We start from the raw sequence: 19,245 nt of genomic DNA, 5'->3' as shown, positions 1-19,245 counted from the left end.
ATTCATCGTCACACCAGCCGTTCCGACTCCTTTTGCGGCTGGGGCCAAGTATGTTTGTGGCCGTATCAATGATAATGTTCTTCAGGTGGTTGTGAAGATCGTTTGTTGATGCTTCATCTCTAGGTCCTTTGTTGACTGCGCTTATTGCGGCATCCACTTCCCTCTTATAGGTGTCGCGGAGGGCTGTGTTGTAGATGGATTCAGTGTTCACTGTCACCTGATTGTCAGAGGGGATTCTAGGTGGTATTGTTATTCGAGCTCGGAGCACCATGCCAACGAGATAGTGATCCGAGTCTATATTGCCACCCCTATATGTTCTAACATTCATCAAGGCTGAGAGGTGGCGACGTTCGATCAACACGTTGTCAATTTGGTTGAAAGTGGTCCCGTCTGGAGAGGCCCATGTATGTTCGTGGACCGCTTTTCGCGCAAAACAGTGTTTCCAACAACCACTCCGTGTGACACTGCTAATTGAATAATCCGCAGTCCATTGTCATTTGTATTTTGGTGTAAGCTGTGGGAGCAGACTTATTGCCTGAATACGGGCCCCTTCCCTACTTGGCTGTTACAATCCCCAAGTATGATTTTGATATCATATCTAGGACAGGCTTCGATGGCTTCGTGCTATTGCCTCGTAGAAAATATCCTCTCCAACTCAGTCAGTCTCTGTAGGGGCGTGAACGTTAATGAGGCTTATATTTCTAAACTTGCCTGGCAAGCGCAGAGTACATAACCGTTTCCTTATGTTTTCAAAGCCGATAACAGCAGGTTTCATTTTTTGGCTGACTAAGAAACCTACTCCGGGAACATGGTTTACTAGATGGCAACTATAATATATGGTGCAGCGGCTCTTCTCCAAGAAATCGGTGCCTATCCAACGCATCTCCTGTAACGCTGTTACATCAGCCCTATATTGGGACAGGGTGTCGGCTAGCTGCTTGGCAGCTCATCCCTGTACAAGGAGCGCACGTTCGATGAGAAAATGCGCAAATCGTTATTCCTTTGTCGTTGCCGGGTTCGTCGTTGTAAGATCAATCCTTTCGTGGCTTCGTAACAAGTTGTTTTCCATATAGGGTTGTCAGCCCTACCCAACTCCCAACCTGAAGAACCAGTTGGTACAATTTTTCCCGTTTTTAGGCGCGAGAGACTCGCCTTCATCCTTTTCCGTTTGCAACATTTCGTTAAGAAAGAGCTGCCAGCGGTCACCACGTGGAGGTGAAGATAGGGTTTGGTAGTCGAGTTGTTGTTGTTAGTTCAGCAGGCATTTCCCAGATTTTATGTTCCATCGTGGGTACCATTCCACATTTCGTCCTGGTACCCACACTACCCTTTGACCACATTTTAATTTTGATACATACATATATAAACAAGTATGCTAATTTAATCATACCTGTGTATTCAAACAGGGCTCAATTTCGCGTACATCAACTATGGCTACGCTTATCATTCACCTCTGGACAAGATAGAATTCGTTGAGAATGGATCGCTGCAGCATACTGGGGACAATTTGCTAGCTATTGTGAAAGCGATAACTAATTCGAACGAGTTAAGTCAACCCAAAGTAAGTGCAGAAATTGAACTCCTTTCCACGATTATACGCAGTCAACGACAAAACTATATTTCTAGGAGTCACTATCAATGGGAAAGCAGGTGTATTTCGACGTTTTCGGTTTGTTTATGCTGAACTACAGCAAGGAATCAGGAACAGCGATAAACTGCGTAATTGGGATCCTTTCGTTGATAGCTATTGGAGTATCAATATGGCTTATTACACGTGACGTTGACACTCCGCTATGTGATATTAGTATACAGTTTGCGATTAGTTTTGGAATTCAGCTGTGCTCGCTGGCTGTTGCTGTGGGCGTAACCATATGCTTGGCATATTTGATCGATGCAGTCGGCTATTCTATGGCTTGGTTCTCACAACAGTGGCTTATATTCGGAATATATGTTTGCCCTTTCATATTCTTACTTGGAATGTTTCCAGCCCTCTTTTTAGACTGGGAGAAATTTGTAAGTACTGACAAATTTTTTAAAAGAATCGTTTGACTGTTTTTGTGGGAATTGGAGTTACACGCAGGTTGTCATAATACATCTATATGGGAAAAACATCATTATTCGTAAAAGAATCAGGGAATTTTTCAAGAATGATAGAGAGAAAATCTAATCGAGTTAGAGACTACACCTCTATGCTTGTATTGACTCATTATTATTATTTTGCTTTTATACATTACTTAGAATAAATAATTTGATAAACTTTTGAACGAGGATGATCGACACACTAAGTTTAATAATGATAAACAATAATATTTTCTCGCCGGCTTCCACAAGCTCTTACCCCCTGGGACAATAAGTTGGATTTTGTGAACACTTCCCTCCCACCCAAATCATGGTCGAAAATGCCCATTTCTTTAAAATCTAAAAGGTTTGAAACTTACACCAATGTGGATCTGAAAACCCATTAATATCGAGGAAGCTTGGAAAATTACCAAGAGTCACTTCTACTTGTCCGTAACCGTAAGCTACGATGAGCGTGGGGTTTGCTGCTGGGGAAATAGTTTGTTGGGTCTGGAGACTGGGAGGGCCGGGACTTCCGCGCCTGTGTCTAACAGATAACTGCGCCCACTAAGGGGGTCAGACTCAATTTTTTTGGAATCTCATTAAAAGTAAATGGGGTGGTACATTTCGCGGGTTGATCCGCAAACCTACGGTGGTACTAGCAAACGCCGGAGTTCGATGTGGACCGCGATGCGCGGCTATCCGAACATCTATTTCTCGAGGCGGCCGTTGAACGATGTCGAGACCGCTCTCTCGAACGCAAGGATCCACCGCCGCTGTCAGTTTGGCGACATTGTTGTGTGTGTGGCCAATTATCTTCGAGGTTCCCTCACGTCGACGGATTCGCTAGACACCTCCACGTCACATGTATCTTGCCTACAACCGCGGTCAACACCTCAAGGGAATAGCCGTGTGCAACCACTAGGATTGCCTGCGTACCCTCCGGCAGTCGTTGGAGCCATACGGATTTTAGGAGCTCCGCGCCGTTCTTGTCAACATCCAGCTTTTTCATTTCCCGAAGCATCAACTGTAAACTGTGTAAAACAAAAATCAATTCACTGTGGCATAAATTTAGGTGCAGTTTAAAGAGGGGACATTCAAAGGGAGGATTCAAAAATTTTTTTCACCGGATATAATCGTGCAGGATATCAAATGAAAGGTATCGATTAGTACTTTCCTTAACTGATATTAGTTTCGGCGTGAATTGCAAAGTGTGCGAGCGAGGAGTCAAAATGTACCCACTTAAAGTAAGACAGGACTCATTTTCGGAAACTACTCAACCTAAAAATCCAAAAAAAAAGCAGGGTAGTGCGCCTAAATGACATCTAGGCCTCAAAATATATTCCATTCCGATATCTGCTCAAATAAACCCACTAATAGTATATTACCAACTTTTATAAATTGACTGAAAAAGTCCCTTTAAGTTCATCCTATGAGTACTTAATTTTGTACCGACAGAGTGGACAGTCTCGCACAATACACATGAGTTTTACGGAAATTCAACATTTAGTGTCAAAATTATAGTAGCTCAAACTTATAAATTTCGTGCGAATTTACTGCGTCCAAAGCCATACAAATAAGATGCCGACGTCATAATTAACGAGAATAATTAACTTTCGAATGAAATATTAAAATTCCATTCATGAAGAATGTACTTCTCCGCAGCTCTTTTTAAGGTTTTGTCTAAAACAAAACCTTATTAAAATCGATTCAATGTCTGTCTGTCTGTCCGTCACACGCATTTTTCTCCAAAACGGCTAAACCGATCCAAACGAAATTTGGTGGAGAGATGGGAACTATGAAATCCCACGCATACAGCGAGTGGCATAAATTTAGGTGGAGTTTAAAGAGGGGCTCCCCATACATGCAAAGGGGGGATTCAAAAAAATTTTCCACCGGGTATAGTTGTGTAGGGTATCAAATGCAAGGTCTCAATTTGCAATTTCCGAAACTGACATATAACTGGCATAAATTGCAAAGTGCGTGAGTAAGGAGTCAAAATGTACGCACTTGAAATGAGATAGGACTCAACTCAACTACCCAACCTAAAAATCCGAAAAAAATCAGGGTGATCCGCTTAGATGAAATCTAGGCCTCAAAATATGTCCCATTCCGCTATCCACTCAAATAAACTTACTAATAGTATATTACAAACTTTTAGAAATTTACTGAATAACCCCCTTAAATTCATCCTAGGACCTTGCACCAGCGTAGAGGACAATATTTCGTATATACGTGCTAAATTTCGTGGTAATCTGGCAATTATCGCCAAAGTTATAGCAGTTCAAACTTAGCAATTTCGCACGAATTTTCCGCTTCCAAAGCCATGCAAATCAGATCCTGACGTCATAATTACCCGGATTAATTGACATTCGCGTGAAATATTAAAGCCGCATTTATGAATTTATTTATCTGCTGCCCTTTTTAAGGTTTTGTGTAAAACACTTATGTGAAATCTAATCTTCGAAAGATGTCCCATTCCGGTATCTGCTCAAATAAATTTACTAAAAGTATATTATCAACTTTTAGAAATTGACTAAAAAACTCACCTTAATTTCATCCTAGGTGTACTAAATTTTGCACCGGCATAGAGGGCAGCTTCGTGCATACGGACGCCAAGCTCCACGAAAATCCTACTACTAGTATCAAAGTTATACAAGTTCAAACTTATCAATTTCGTGCTAATTAACAGCATCCTTAGCCATACAATAAGATGCTGACGTCATAATTAACGAGAATAATTGAAATTCGAGTGAAATATTAAAATTCCATTCAAGAAGAATCTAATTCTCCCTAGCCCTTTTTTAAGGTTTTGTGTGAAACAAAACCTTATTAGAATCGAGACGGTGTCTGCCTGTCCGTCTGTCTGTCTGTCTGTCTGTCTGTCTTTTTTTTTTTTTTTATGGATGGAGGTGGAAATCTTAGAAAGACACTGCCGCGCCAGGTTGCAGCAGCGTGTGGGATTCTCACCCACTAAAACCACCCCCACTTTTTCCTTTTTCCTTCCCCGCGGGATCGCCGCAAAGCATTACTTCGCGGGGTGGACTGCGCTTTACGCGACCACGCCTTCCGTTCTCCGCGTCCTCCTTGCGCGCTCCGCTCTTGCCAGTTCCTCTTGTATTTGTTTGATGGCGGTGTTCACCGCACACCAGTTTCCCTCCGATTTCAACATTTCCGCGACGATATTCTGCGGGCTTAGAGTGGTTTTCAGGGAGTTTTCCAGACTCCTCCTTTCTGAGAGAAATCGTGGACAGTGGAACATAACATGCTCCGGGTCCTCAGGTGTGCAACCACATTCAGGACACAAGGGAGAATCATCCAGCCTGAATTGGTGCAGGTACTTCCTGTAACCACCATGTCCTGACAGGAATTGCGTCAGATGGTAGTTAATCTCACCGTGTCGTCGCTGGATCCACTCTTCAATACGGGGAATCAAAGTGTGGGTCCAGCGACCCCTCTGCGAGTCATCCCACCGTTTCTGCCACTTTTCCAGCGACTCTCGCCTTGCCGCCTTTCGGCATTCTGCATCCTTTTCAAGAGGATTCATCTTCCTTGCCTCGTACAGGCAGCGTGTCTCACTTGCCAGAATGTCTATCGGGATCATTCCCGCAATAACACACGCTGCCTCGCCTGATATTGTTCTGAAGGCGCTGCACACCCTTAGCGCCACTAAGCGGTAAGTCATATTCACTCTCCTACGATTACTCTCACACGCTAATGCTTTCTCCCAAACTGGTGCCGCGTATAATAGTGTCGAGCGAACCACTCCGGCTACAAGTAATCTGCGACTGTACCTTGGACCACCAATGTTAGGCATCATCCGCGCTAATGATACGCTGGTATTTGCCGCTCTCTCACAGGCATAGTCCAGATGTCCCCTGAAATTGATCTTAGCGTCAATCATCACCCCCAGGTATTTGATAACCGGCTTCGAAGTGATGACGTGACCACCAACGCGAATATTAATCGTATTCCTCTTCCTACGATTGGTAATCAAGACCGCCTCCGTCTTTTGTTCCGCAAGGTCAAGCTGAACCATCTCCAGCCACGCTTTTATGGCGCTAATGGTTTCGTTAGCGTACATTTCGACGTCTTCAGGTTCTTTCGCGACGACAACCACAGCTAGATCATCTGCGAAACCGATTATCGTGGCCTCCTTTGGCACGGGAAGGACAAGGACCCCATTGTACATGACGTTCCACAGGAGAGGACCCAACACTGAGCCCTGTGGTACTCCTGCGGTGACGGTGTACTGCTTGGATCCCTCATCCGTGTCGTACCACAGTGTCCTCTCCGAAAGGTAACTGTTGAGGAGCTTAGTCAAGTAAGTAGGGACACCCGTGTTAGCCAGTGAACTTTTTATCCACTCCCAGCTTGCGGAATTGAACGCATTTTTGATGTCCAACGTCACTACGGCACAGCATTTTTTAGACGACATCGCGTCTCGAGCCAGCTTCAAAACAACGTCTACAGCGTCGATCGTTGAGTGGGCTTGACGAAATCCAAATTGTCGCTCCGATAGTCCATCCTTGTATTCAATGATAGGGAGCAGTCTGTTGTAGATGACCCTTTCGAGCATCTTTCCTGCCGTGTCGATAAGGCAAATCGGTCGGTATGATGATGGGTGTCCTGGGTGTTTATTCGGCTTCGGGAGCAAAACTAGTTTTTGCCTCTTCCACCGATCGGGGAAAATTCCTTCTATCATGCATGTCTCAAACACGCTGATAAACCAGTCGGGTCTGGTCTTAACAGCGAGTTTAAGGGCTCTATTGGGAACAGCATCCAGACCGGGTGCTTTGTTATCACCAATTCTCCGGGAAATTTGCATAAGTTCTTCCTCAGTTACCGCAGGTATGGTGTAGACGTCGAGTGCTCGTTTGTGTTGTTTGCGCTTCCCTTTATCCGGGGGGAAGAGCGCCGTCACGATATCGAGCAGAAGATGCGGGCAGGTCAATTGTGGTGTTCGCCCTCTCATCTTCTTCATAACTATCCTGTACGCTGTTCCCCAGGGGCTTTGGTCTGCCTCTGTGCAAAGCTGCTTGAAGCATTCTCGCTTGCTGGTCCGTATAGCCTGCTTAAGCCTACCTCGAGGCTTCACATATGCTAGCCGTTTCTCGTCGAAGTCTGGTCTTGCTCTAGATCGTTGGCAGATCCTTCTAGCACGAAAACATGCATTCCGTAACACCGCGATCTCTTCATTCCACCAATAGTTTGAGCGCCTTTTTGCGAGAACTCGTCGCCTCGGCATAGCAGCGTCGCATGCTCTTGTTATGCGTCCCATCATTTGCTCTACCTTTTCCGTGGCCGCACCACCGGGACATTGGCCTCCCAATAGCATCTCTATGAATGCATCCTCCTCAAGCCCTTTCACGGACCAGCCCCGGTTTCCAGCCTCACGGGGACACGCATCGACGCATGGCCCATATTCGATCTGGAGGAAAATCGCCTGGTGGTCGCTGTGAGTATAATGCTCACTGACAAACCATGTCATTCTCCTCGCCAATGTGGTACTCACATATGTCAGATCGACTATTGTGCCCGACCCTGTCCCACGAAAAGTGGAAACGTTTCCCGTGTTGGCAAGCACCAAATCTAGCTCCGCGAAAGCCTCGAGCAGGATACGGCCCCTGGTGTTCGTAGTGCGACTGCCCCAATCCACGGCCCACGCGTTGAAAAGGGTTTGTCTGTCTGTCTGTCTGTCACACCCAATTTATTCGGAAACAGCTAGACCGATCGTCACGAAAATTGGTGAGAGTATGTAATCTGGTGTTCCCTTTACATGCAGTAAGTGGCGCCATCTTGTGTTAAGTTTAAGGGGGGGCTCCCCGTACATGTGAATGGGAGTGCAAATTTTTTTTCACAGAATGTAGCCATGTAGGGTATCAAATGAAAGGTCTCAATTAGTACTCTTCGAAACTGGTTCAATATTTGATATTGGGTGAAACATAGGGGAGTGAGGGCTCAAAATATGACCCCCAAAAAGTGTAACAGGTCTTGTTTTCAGAACCTAGCCAACCGAAAAATCTGAAAAAAATCACAGTGGTGCATCTCTACGAAATCTAGGCCTCAAAATATATCCGGTTGCGATGTTTGCACAAATAAAGTTAATAATAGTATATTTCCACATTTTAGAAATTTACCCGGCACCCCCCTTATGTTCATTCCCGGAGTACAAAATTTAGCATGCGTGTAATGAAGAACATAATGCACAGGTCAAGTTTGAAGAAAATCCAATTATTATTAACAAAGTTATAGGGGTTGAAACTTCACAATTTTTTGTGAATTTCGTGCACTCTATAACCTGCAAGACGTCATCATGACATATCAATTCAATACCACAACGAAATGAGTTCTTATGAATTGGGTCGCAGAGAATTATTTTGTTTTAGTTTTTTAGTTATTTGTCAGCCAGACATGTGTGTATGTAGGTATATAATATATGCGTGCTAATGAACTTTGCAGGTAGTGCCTAATCCAAATAGATATAAGAAGTAAATCGGAAGCATGGGTACGAATTGCATATATGCATATATGTGTACAGTATTCGGTAATAGGCAGTTTGTTTGTTTGTTTAGGGTGAGCGTGATATCTATGGCTGTAATATGTACGTATGTCTCGTAGTTTGGAAAAATATGAAGGATTATGTTGGATTTGTAGCTATATACGGACAGAAAAATGTGCGTTGAAGTTTCTTACATAAGATGAACACAAAACCTTTATACCCGAAGCGCGAGCTTCCGGTATTCCGACTTGTTTATATTTGATATTGGTTAAATTGTTGGCATTTGCTAATAATATTAAACTCAGAGTGTGAAGCGTATGAGCATTATCAACACAGGGCTTTCCATCAAATGATTGATTAAAATCGCTTTCTATAATAGAAAATAGAGGGCAATGGAATTTTTAGCTATATTACACGGAGCTGTCGTGTACTCGTCACTCCTCACATCTTTTTCTTTTTCTTCAGCCTTCAGTTCACAAGCGGGGTCGGCTCGTGGTGATTGGTTTCGTCATTTTAGTTTATCAAATGCCTGATCAGGATGTAATCTCGAAACTTTTAAATCCCCATCCAGCGCATCAAGCCACCATTGTTTTGACCGGCTTTTTAGTTGCTTACTATTGCTTCCGATGTTCTGACCAATACTGGTTGTTGAATCTCGTTAGCGTGAATTACGTGACCACACCATCGAAAACGCCTCTCTTGCAGTTTTTCCACGATCGGTGCAAACCCATATCGATCGCGAATATTCTCATTTCAGACGTAATCAAAACGTGTCACGCCACCAGTGCAATGCAACATCTTCGTTCCCATTACCGCAAGACGCCGTTCATTGTCCTTTATAGTCGGCCAACACTCAGATCTATAGAGAGCGGCAGACGGACGACATTGCAGTAAATTTTAGATTTGGGACGTGCACTGATACGTCGATCACAAAGAAAACCAGTTGGGGAATGTCACTTCATCCAGGATGCATTAATGCGTGAAACAATTTCATTACGCAGTTCTCCATTGGCTGATAGCATTGACTCGAGATATTTAAATCGCTGAGTTCTGGCAATGGCAGTAACCTGTCCTTCGAGATATTTAAATCGCTGGCAGAACTGAACGATTTCAATATCTTGAGTCAATGCTATAAGTCAATTGAGAACTACGTTATGCTCCTCACATAGGGAAACACAAAACCTTTTATACCTGAAGCGTCAAGCGTCCGGTTCCCCGACTTGTTTGTATCTGTTGTAGGTTAAGTTCTTGGCATTTGCTAATAATATTAAACTCAGAGTGTGAAGCGTATGAGGTTAACTATCATCAGGGCTCTCCATCAAATGATTTATTTAAATCGCTTTCTAAGAACTAGAGGGCAATGGAATTTTTAATTATGTGACATGGAGCTGTCATGCGCTCGTCGCTCCCCACATCTTCTTCTTTTTCTTCAGCCTTTGTCCCATTCACAAGTGGGTTTGGACCGTCAGTTTCGCTATTTTATTTTATCAAATTCCTGACCTGAATGTAATCGCGAGGCTTTTAAATCACTATCCAGGATGTCAAGCCACCGTTTTTTTGGCCGGCCTTGATCGGTCCAACCCCACATCAATCTCGGATATATCCATTTCGGACGTGATCAAAACGTGTCACGCCCATAGTGCAATGCAACATCTTCGTCTCCATTACCGCAAGACGCCGTTCATTGTCTTTTATAGTCGGCCAACACTCAGACATTGCGGTAAATTTTAGATTTGAGACGTGTGTTGATACGTCAATTGCAAAGAACACCAGTTGTGGAATGCCACTTCATCCATGATAAAAAACACTACATACATTACTACTTTTTCACCAGAAATATTGTACCTACACAAAACCAGTTTTTTTAACGCTCTCCAGAAATTGACTTACCTCTCATATCATTTAATATATTCCTACTTTAGTTTGCATAAACTCAACTTCCATAAATTCCAAAGGCATGCCGCAGGTCTCTCCATTTTTAATTTTTTTTTTTTTGTATTTTAGATATTTTTGCCACCTAGATACAGTATTCTTCTCTTTTTGCATTCTCATTGCATAATTTTGGTACTAATAATTTTCGTATTAACCGGCATGGGGATTCGATCGACATTTTTGATGACAAACGTTGTTTTATTTTATCTTCTTTCCCTCGTAATCAATCTTGCTTCCGGATTATATATGAAACGTGAGTATGTACTTTCCTGTTTGATGAATTCAAAAATAAAATGTTTCAGCTTTGAAGAATGAAATGGAATATTAGTTACTAACTTGTATGTTCAATCCATGTGTCTTTTCAGCTCGCATTTGGGTTCTTCCAATTCTTTGGTGTCAAGTGGTTCCGCTGGCCTTTTCTAGCTATATTATGGCAATCCTTTTCTCAGTTTTTATACCAGTAACAGGAAGGTCAACGTCCAACCCAGAACCTCTAATAGCCTTGTTGGCGATGACGTTTTGCTTTTTGATGTTTGGTTTTCTGGTATTGCGCAATATCTAAAGATGTTTTCTAACTTTTAACGTTATGACTTCTATTTTAGATTCCAATCGTCAGCATTTTACAGAGATCTAAGACAATTATAACGAGCATACTTGTGGTTTTCGTGGTGTTTTTCATTCTTACTTTTACAGAGGTTTGCTTCCCATATACACCAGAAAAACCAGAGCGGCAAACTGTAATAGTGAGTATGCAGATTAATGATTCAATATTTCTTACTCATAAGCGGTATATAATACATATGTCGTTGATTCACCAAAGTTTGATTACTCATTCAATTTTTCGTTTTTCCAGTATATCTTATACAGCCTTTTTGAAAAACACACTAACCAACTACATGGATAAGAAAACATTTTTATTTACAGTATTCCCAACGTACCAGGTACAATTCCGCAGGGCAAGCTACATATAATGATTCTTTGTATTATATGACCCTTTGGGACAGCCATTCACGTGAAACTATACAAGGTGAGTAATATGTACGTAGCATACGATATGATAATAATGATTTTCCAGCCTATGACCAGATAAATGGATCATTTTGAATCCTAGATCGTTTGACTCGAGCATATTCCTGTGACTATTTTGTAATTTTTAAGGTTTTGTGGGAAACAAAACATTATTCAAATCGATTTGTCTTCGGTTCGTTTGTCTGTTTAGGTGGTCTGTGAACCCCTACACGTGCAATGAGTTGCATCTTTTTGTACTGCGCTTAAGAGGGAGCTCCCCATTTATGCGAACGGAAGGAGCAACATTTTTTCACACAATATGTTGGGTATCAAATTTAAGGGCACAATTAGTACTTTTCGAAAATGATCTTATCGCTGATGTTTGGTGAAATAGAATCTATCCAACCTATATTAAATGTAGCCCTAAAAATTCATCCCATTACGATATCTGCTCAAAAAAGTTAATAATAGCATATTACTATATTTTAGAATTTTTCCCAAAATCCCCCCTTAAGTTCATTCTAAAAATACAAAATTTGCCACCAGTGGTAATATTGGACATAATTGTGAAAAGTTTGAAGGAAGGAATCAAACTATTATTAACAAACTTATGGAAAATCAAAGTTGTGTATTTCACGTGGATTTATTGCAGTCTCAGACATGAACCATATGACGTTATCATCATATGAAGTGAACTCATATGAACGGCGGAGTTGGAGTTTGGAGACATATTATGAAGTATTTTGAATTTTTAGGTGTGTATGAGTGGAACAATGTGCATAAGAGGTTTCTCAAACTAGATGAACACAAAACCTTTATACCCGCGTTGAGCTTCTGGTATTTCAACTTGTCTTAGAAGTTTCAGACGTTTACCCTGCATTAAAATGAACTTCTGACAAATGACTTCAATGTCATCGCGATCGATATTCTGTTGCACCAAGCATGGAAAATTTCGATGGTATGGCCATGTAATTGACGGTGACGTAAAATTCATTACCTAAGATTAGCCTTAAGGCCGAAGTCGAGGGAAGCGGCTCAAATGCCGACGGAAACAGCGATCGTTTAATACGCTAGATGGTAATTTAAGAGCCCCTCGGGTCTATCCTTTCACTGACAAAAGCTGTGAATTCTATCTAGACAGGAGGACAGAGAAAAAATCCCCAAAGAATTGTTTACTTAGGATCCGCAGCCTGGCTCTGCTTAGAGCCAGGAAGTAGCAAGAAGACAGCTCTAAGAATGCAAATTGTAGGATATACAAAATTTTGCGGCATGGTCCCCTAAGCAGATTTGCGCCGCTGAGCGTTCTGATCAGACTATATACCACTTGTCTACATTGCTCCCCTCAGCTTGGGGATGTTGTCATTGAGTGCAAAGTCTCAATGCCCCCCCCCCCCCTGGCTGTCCGTCAAAATAACTTTGTTCTGCTTGGGGCTCGGATCATCTCCTAGCCATGGACAGGCCTCCATTATCGCCAGTACCTACGCTTGGAATATACTTGCATATTCTGAATGACCGTACAATTTGGCTACACTGTGTACACCCGAAAATACTTTTGTGCTGATCGCACAGACATGATGATGCATTGGTCGAAAGGAACCTCGCGATACATCGCCGGCCATTCGCTCTGCCTTGATTGGAAAGCTTCTTACAAAATTCCGCTTGAAGTTTGGCTTGTATATGGCGGAATCCGTTAGAAATGTCTAGAGTTCCGCAGGCACTTCATCTAGGATATTATTATGGCTGTAGGGATTCGCTATCCAACATCCGGACTCACGGATTTGACGACACAGCACGCTACGTATTTAATGCGGAGGTCCAGAGGAAGGAAGGACCTGTAAGATCACTTTGAGGGCATCCACCGAGCAGAACTGCACAGCTCATCTGCACATGTGGTTCTTTGTTGCTCGATTATATTTCTTGAGGTTATTTCGGCAGATCATATTAAACAATTTCATTTTCTAAAAGACGCGTTGCGACTGTTTTTATATTCCAGAGCCAGGTTAATTTTTCGGGGTGAAGAATGAGAATTTGAATTGAAGGTCAGATTAAGTCTGATTTCTAAATTTCATTTTTTGTGGAAGGCTTGATTTTTTTTTATTTTTCGGTCATCATCATAGGTAAAATAATTAAGCATTTTTCTTTCACTTGAAAGTTAATTATCATCTATTCTGTAATAATCCAGTAATGAATGAAATGGTGTGGTTCCTTAAGACTCATGAATGTATTTTTTATTTTTCCAGAATATGTATTTTCACTGCCTCTTGTTGCTTTCTTCAGCGATGTAGCTAGACAGGATCAACCGCTTCACGTCAGAATTGGGGTGATGCAAGGAACTTGAACATAGTAGTCTAGATTCGCTGCAGGACGTTTTCCAGGTCGGCTATCGACAACGACTGCAAATGCCAATAAAGAGACAGCGAACATAATGGGTTTATTTTGTACTTCCCTCAGGATTACAGCACCTGCTTTACACGTCACAGGAAGTCCTTACAGAATTCTTAGATGCAGAAGTGTGCATTAAGTACACCTTAGATGTGGAGTTCTTCAGTGCTATGTCCGGATATGCAGCTTCCAATGACCTTTAGGATGGCTTGGATTCAACGCTTGTCTAAAACAAATTTAATCCAATTATCACGGTTGAACCTGGCAATTATAAACAATAGATTTCTAAGATGGCCATCGGTCCCAGCATACAATTTATTACCATCTAGGGCGTCAGCTCGTACTTAGCAAGTACGCCATATTTAATAACCAAGTCATTCCGTAGTCATGACGAAGTTTCAGTGCATACCAAACCAGAGAGTACTCAATGAATCTCCTTGGAAAATGCCTCTTCGCGAGCGAATGGACTCTGGGATATTCACGAGGTGGACGTAGAATTTTGATTAGCCACTTTTGTGGGACGCTGTTAAAAACTTTGACATAATCGAGATAGCAACTGTCAACAAGTCCGAACACCGGAAGCTAGAGGTTTCGGGTATTCATCTTTTGTGAGGAACTTTGTATCCGCGTTTTTCTTCCCGTTGGTACAAATTCAAAATATTCCTTCACATATTTCCAAACTTACATATATACAATATGCACATATTGGAGCAATTCAATCCCTCACGTGTCATTTTACAAAAATTCACGTCTTTTCCAATGCGTGGGTCCACACCGGATCCTGGAAAATAAACAAACATAATCACGCAAGCTAAACTGGAATGAAAATGAAAAAAATAATGGCTCTACCGTGCGCGCGGAGCAATAAAACTATGGCCTTCCAGATTCCCTTCCTACCTTGACATCCTCAGGCCATTATATTGGAATATGCTCCTTTCTAATCAACTAAAATACCTCAATCAGAACTATGCTTGATAAAATTTTTCAATAGTGTCATTTAAAACATTTGTTTCTTCATCTTATAATTAACCACACAGTTGGTTTTTCGTTTGTTAGGAATTCCAAGTAAAAATGAAAACTAGTCGGAATACCGGAAGGGTGATGCTTCGGGCATGAAGGTTTCGTTTTCTTCTTTTGTGAGAAATTTTCTATTCACGTTTTGCCAGTCGCATATACCTCCAATTCAAAATATTCCTGGATATACATACGTAGTTCCAAATTCCAACTCTACCGTTGATATGAGTATGATGACGTGATACACCTCTTAGAGGGCGATAAATTCACGTGAAATGCACAATTCTGGCCTTCTATAAAATTGTTAACAATAGTTAAATTTTTGTCGAACTTTCCAAAATTATGCAGTTTATAACTGTGCTAAATTTTGTAGTTTCAGGATGAACTTAAAGGGGTTTTCGTGTAAATTTCTAAAATATGGTGATATATTATTATTACTTTATTAAAGCAGAAATCGGTTAGATAAGTTCTGAGAACGAGACCTGTTACACTTTTTGGGGCACATATTTTGAGCCCTCACTCCCCTATTTTCCACCTGGTATCAAAAATATTATCAATTTCGAAAAGGACTAACTGAGCCTTTTCATTTGATACCTACACGACCATATTTGATGAGAAAAAAATGTACACCACTCCCTTTTCACATATATGGGTAGCCCCCCTTCTCAAACTCAACACAAAACAGCGCCACTAGCTGTATGTCAAGGGATTCACAAACTCCACCGTCTCACCAAATTTCGCGACAATTGGTTCAGTAAATTGGCTGGGACAGACACACTTGAAATCGATTTTAATAAGGTTTTATTTTACACAAAACCTAAAAGGAAAAATGTCCTATAGTTCACATTCAACATACCATAGTAGAACCATCCCCTGATGCGCTCCTTCTTCTTCACTTCCTGCAGACAACGTCGCGCCTCGCGAAAAGATACAAATCAAGTTTCCAGATATTTGCAACAAGAGAAAGCTTCGTTAAATTTACTCGTTGCATTATTTTTAGAGAATTTCTTGTTAAGAATGTTTCAGTTTCATTTCCCTTTTTGATAAGAAATGATAGGAATCGGAATTGACAGGTGTGCGGGGAACGAACAAAACCGAAATCAAATCAAAAACTTCAACTAACTCGGATTTAATTCAATTGGGAACGTAATTTTTCTTAAATGGTGTCAATTCTCAATGAAAGATCTCACACTGAGCCAGCAACAAAACTATCAATCTAAAAGAGAGTACTCTTCTTCTCCAGTCAGTATAATCGTGCGATTCCCACTTCCAAAGACACAAACAATTTCCCTCGGATGAAAACGGTTTTATTTCGATTACAAAGGATAAGCTGGCAAATGTGCGGTGAAGATCGTTTTCTTCGAAAGTTAAATCTGCCACTAATCTTGTTGCTACCGTTTCTCTACTTTAATTATCTGCTTTTTATTAGTAAAGATTTTTTTATTTTCATAAAAAGCTTTCAGGAAGAACCATATCTCTAAAATTTTCGTACGCTTTTTTTCTGAATACGATCTTAGTTGCTTAAATTGCAAAAACATTCTCTCGTGCAGCGTCCCGCCGATCAGCTGCCAACCCAATTAGCCGGTCCCGCTCATTTCTGATTCTACCGATCCTGGCCTTGAATTTCAAATTGAACGGAAACAAAAATTAATTAATTTTGCATGACTAAGTGCATTCACATTCGCTCTAGCCTAGGCCAACTTTTGTATCTAGGTTACGTGCCCCGAGACAAGTTTAGGTACCAGCTAAAAGGATCAACGTATATTTTCCCAGTCAATGCTCGATGACAATAAAGAACTGTTGTCAAATTCAAATTGAAATTTGTACAAATGAAATTGGATAGTAGACTTTAGGAGAAAGCGAAGGTTAGGTTTTTTAAAAAAATAATTAAAATGAGTATTTGAAATGTTAAATGTTGGAATATCGGGATGTCGGGATAGAAATTACGCAATAGAGAGGAGTAATTGGAAAAAGGGAGGAGTATTATATTGAGAGAGTAAAAAAACAAAAACAAAATGAAGACAAATATTATTGAATGCACTCTCGCGTCGAATGGAACCTGGGAAAGGCAAATGATATACCGCCCAAGTCGCAAAGCCGCGGGCACTACAAATGTAGTAACACACGGCTATATGCTGTGAAAAAATATTTTGCGCTGTGTAATATTTCGAATGTGTAGGGAGCCCAACTCAAGAAGGTTTTGTTTCACACAAAATCTTACAAATCCATCTAAGACTGTCTCCAGGTGACCAAATGCTGCAATGTCTGCAGCCAAGTTTAAACCTCAGCCAAAATCGCGATTATCAACATTTTGTCCTTCTTTTCTTTTTAGAATCCATCCGTCTACTTTTTCGCTTTATTTAACGTGAAATACTTTCTATCTTACAGATATTGCCAAGCAAAACGGTTTCAAATTACATTCAGATCAGGAAGATGAAAGTGGACTACGATACTATAAGTAGGTATATCAGTTAGACGAAATTTACTTAATAAACGCCGAAAGGCCGGGTTTCATGTTAACATTTTCAGTGATCGCCAATTTCACTTTTTTTCCACAATTTGTGTGTTATGCTGAGACAATTTTTTTCTTCTCTTAGAAGTAATCACCATTAATTATTCGTATAATCACATCAGAGTTTCAGTGAAAGATCCCTTTATTACTTCTTACTTTTTCGTGGGTGATTTTGATTATGAGTCAATTCTTGGTCATGTTGGATAATGACTCCTCTCATCATCAGGGGAATCGCATTTACAGTAATTTTAATTGAAATCAGTGAGGCTATTCAGATACAGGATGGTAAAAGTCTTGTATTGTTTAACTAGCCATAGAGTTGATTCCTCTGGCTCACGGGAGGCTATGACTTTGGTAAAGATTGGATAGTTTATATACAGTGCCGCTGCTTGGTTCCCATACTGTCCTTGTTGTTTTCAACAATGCTGATGCAGATTCCAATAACTTCGCCTACCAACATATCGATTTCATGCAAGTAAAGTAATATTCGCAAGCGTTAGATTCACGGTAAGTTTCTAAACAGCTTTTATGTTTTCCGAGCAAAAAGGAATTTGGACTGCAGTGCTTGGAAATTTGAGAAATTGTATTTGTCATTCAATCTATTGGGTACTTCATTAGCTTTATGTTGGCATTTGATTCGAATAGCACTTGAAACACACGCCCTCACGCTAATTAGTGCATTAATCCTATCTCCAATTAAGTAATCGGCTTCATTTTCTAATAATTTTGCCAATATGACAAGAAACCGGGAGTGAACATGAGGACAACGAGTAAATATACGATATTTATGGAATTGACGTGAGAGTTTGCCACACCCTACTATGAAGCAATGCACTTGGCCTTGGTCACAAGAGAAAAGTTTACCTACAAAGCAAGCTGAGTTTGCTCCCCTACACTGCAGCGAAAACTAACCAGATTCCTAAAAAAACGCTTGAGAATTATGTGCAGATTATTCTTATCAACACCAATTATAGTCCAAATCAGGAAGTATGGAAAGATCGAGTAGGAGACTGAAAGCTATAGCGAATAGAAAGCGCAAATGGGATTGGGAGGACAGCAAATGACATCTCAAGGCCTTCCTTAAATTTACAAATCCTAGAAAGACGTGGAAATTCGGGTATAATATGAAAAAGAACTGAATGGGTTGAAACGAAATAGCAAAAATTGGACAGAGATTAGCCCTGACGGACAGACAGACAGACAGACAGACAAACAGTAAACCGATTTTAATAATGTTTTACAAACATCATCATCATCAACGGCGCAACAACCGGTATCCGGTCTAGGCCTGCCTTAATAAGGAACTCCAGACATCCCGGTTTTGCGCCGAGGTCCACCAATTCGATATCCCTAAAAGCTGTCTGGCGTCCTGGCCCACGCCATCGCTCCATCTTAGGCAGGGTCTGCCTCGTCTTCTTTTCCTACCATAGATATTGCCCTTATAGACTTTCCGGGTGGGATCATCTTCATCCATACGGATTAAGTGACCCGCCCACCGTAACCTATTGAGCCGGATTTTATCCACAACCGGACGGTCATGGTATCGCTCATAGATTTCGTCATTGTGTAGGCTACGGAATCGTCCATCCTCATGTAGGGGGCCAAAAATTCTTCGGAGGATTCTTCTCTCGAACGCGGCCAAGAGTTCGCAATTTTTCTTGCTAAGAACCCAAGTTTCCGAGGAATACATGAGGACTGGCAAGATCATAGTCTTGTACAGTAAGAGCTTTGACCCTATGGTGAGACGTTTCGAGCGGAACAGTCTTTGTAAGCTGAAGTAGGCTCTATTGGCTGACAACAACCGTGCGCGGATTTCATCATCGTAGTTGTTATCGGT

The 19,245-nt window shown here is 41.3% G+C and overlaps 1 protein-coding gene across 1 annotated transcript in view; it reads left to right on the top strand.

Moving 5' to 3' along the window:
- Positions 1 to 19,245, top strand: part of LOC119646595 (endoplasmic reticulum metallopeptidase 1-like) — a 56,303-nt gene that overhangs the window by 29,594 nt on the left and 7,464 nt on the right. Inside the window, exons 6-12 of the mRNA XM_038047089.1 lie at positions 1,407 to 1,561; positions 1,627 to 2,013; positions 10,565 to 10,745; positions 10,858 to 11,036; positions 11,095 to 11,235; positions 11,417 to 11,519; positions 17,285 to 17,354. Coding sequence (XP_037903017.1) covers positions 1,407 to 1,561; positions 1,627 to 2,013; positions 10,565 to 10,745; positions 10,858 to 11,036; positions 11,095 to 11,235; positions 11,417 to 11,519; positions 17,285 to 17,354 — 1,216 coding nt within the window. The remainder of the gene's footprint in view (positions 1 to 1,406; positions 1,562 to 1,626; positions 2,014 to 10,564; positions 10,746 to 10,857; positions 11,037 to 11,094; positions 11,236 to 11,416; positions 11,520 to 17,284; positions 17,355 to 19,245) is intronic.

This window comes from Hermetia illucens, chromosome 1 (assembly GCF_905115235.1).
Source record: "Hermetia illucens chromosome 1, iHerIll2.2.curated.20191125, whole genome shotgun sequence".
In the NCBI taxonomy this organism is placed as follows: domain Eukaryota; kingdom Metazoa; phylum Arthropoda; class Insecta; order Diptera; family Stratiomyidae; genus Hermetia; species Hermetia illucens.
Note: the sequence above shows the minus strand (reverse complement) of the source record. Positions and strands in the feature narration are given on the sequence as shown.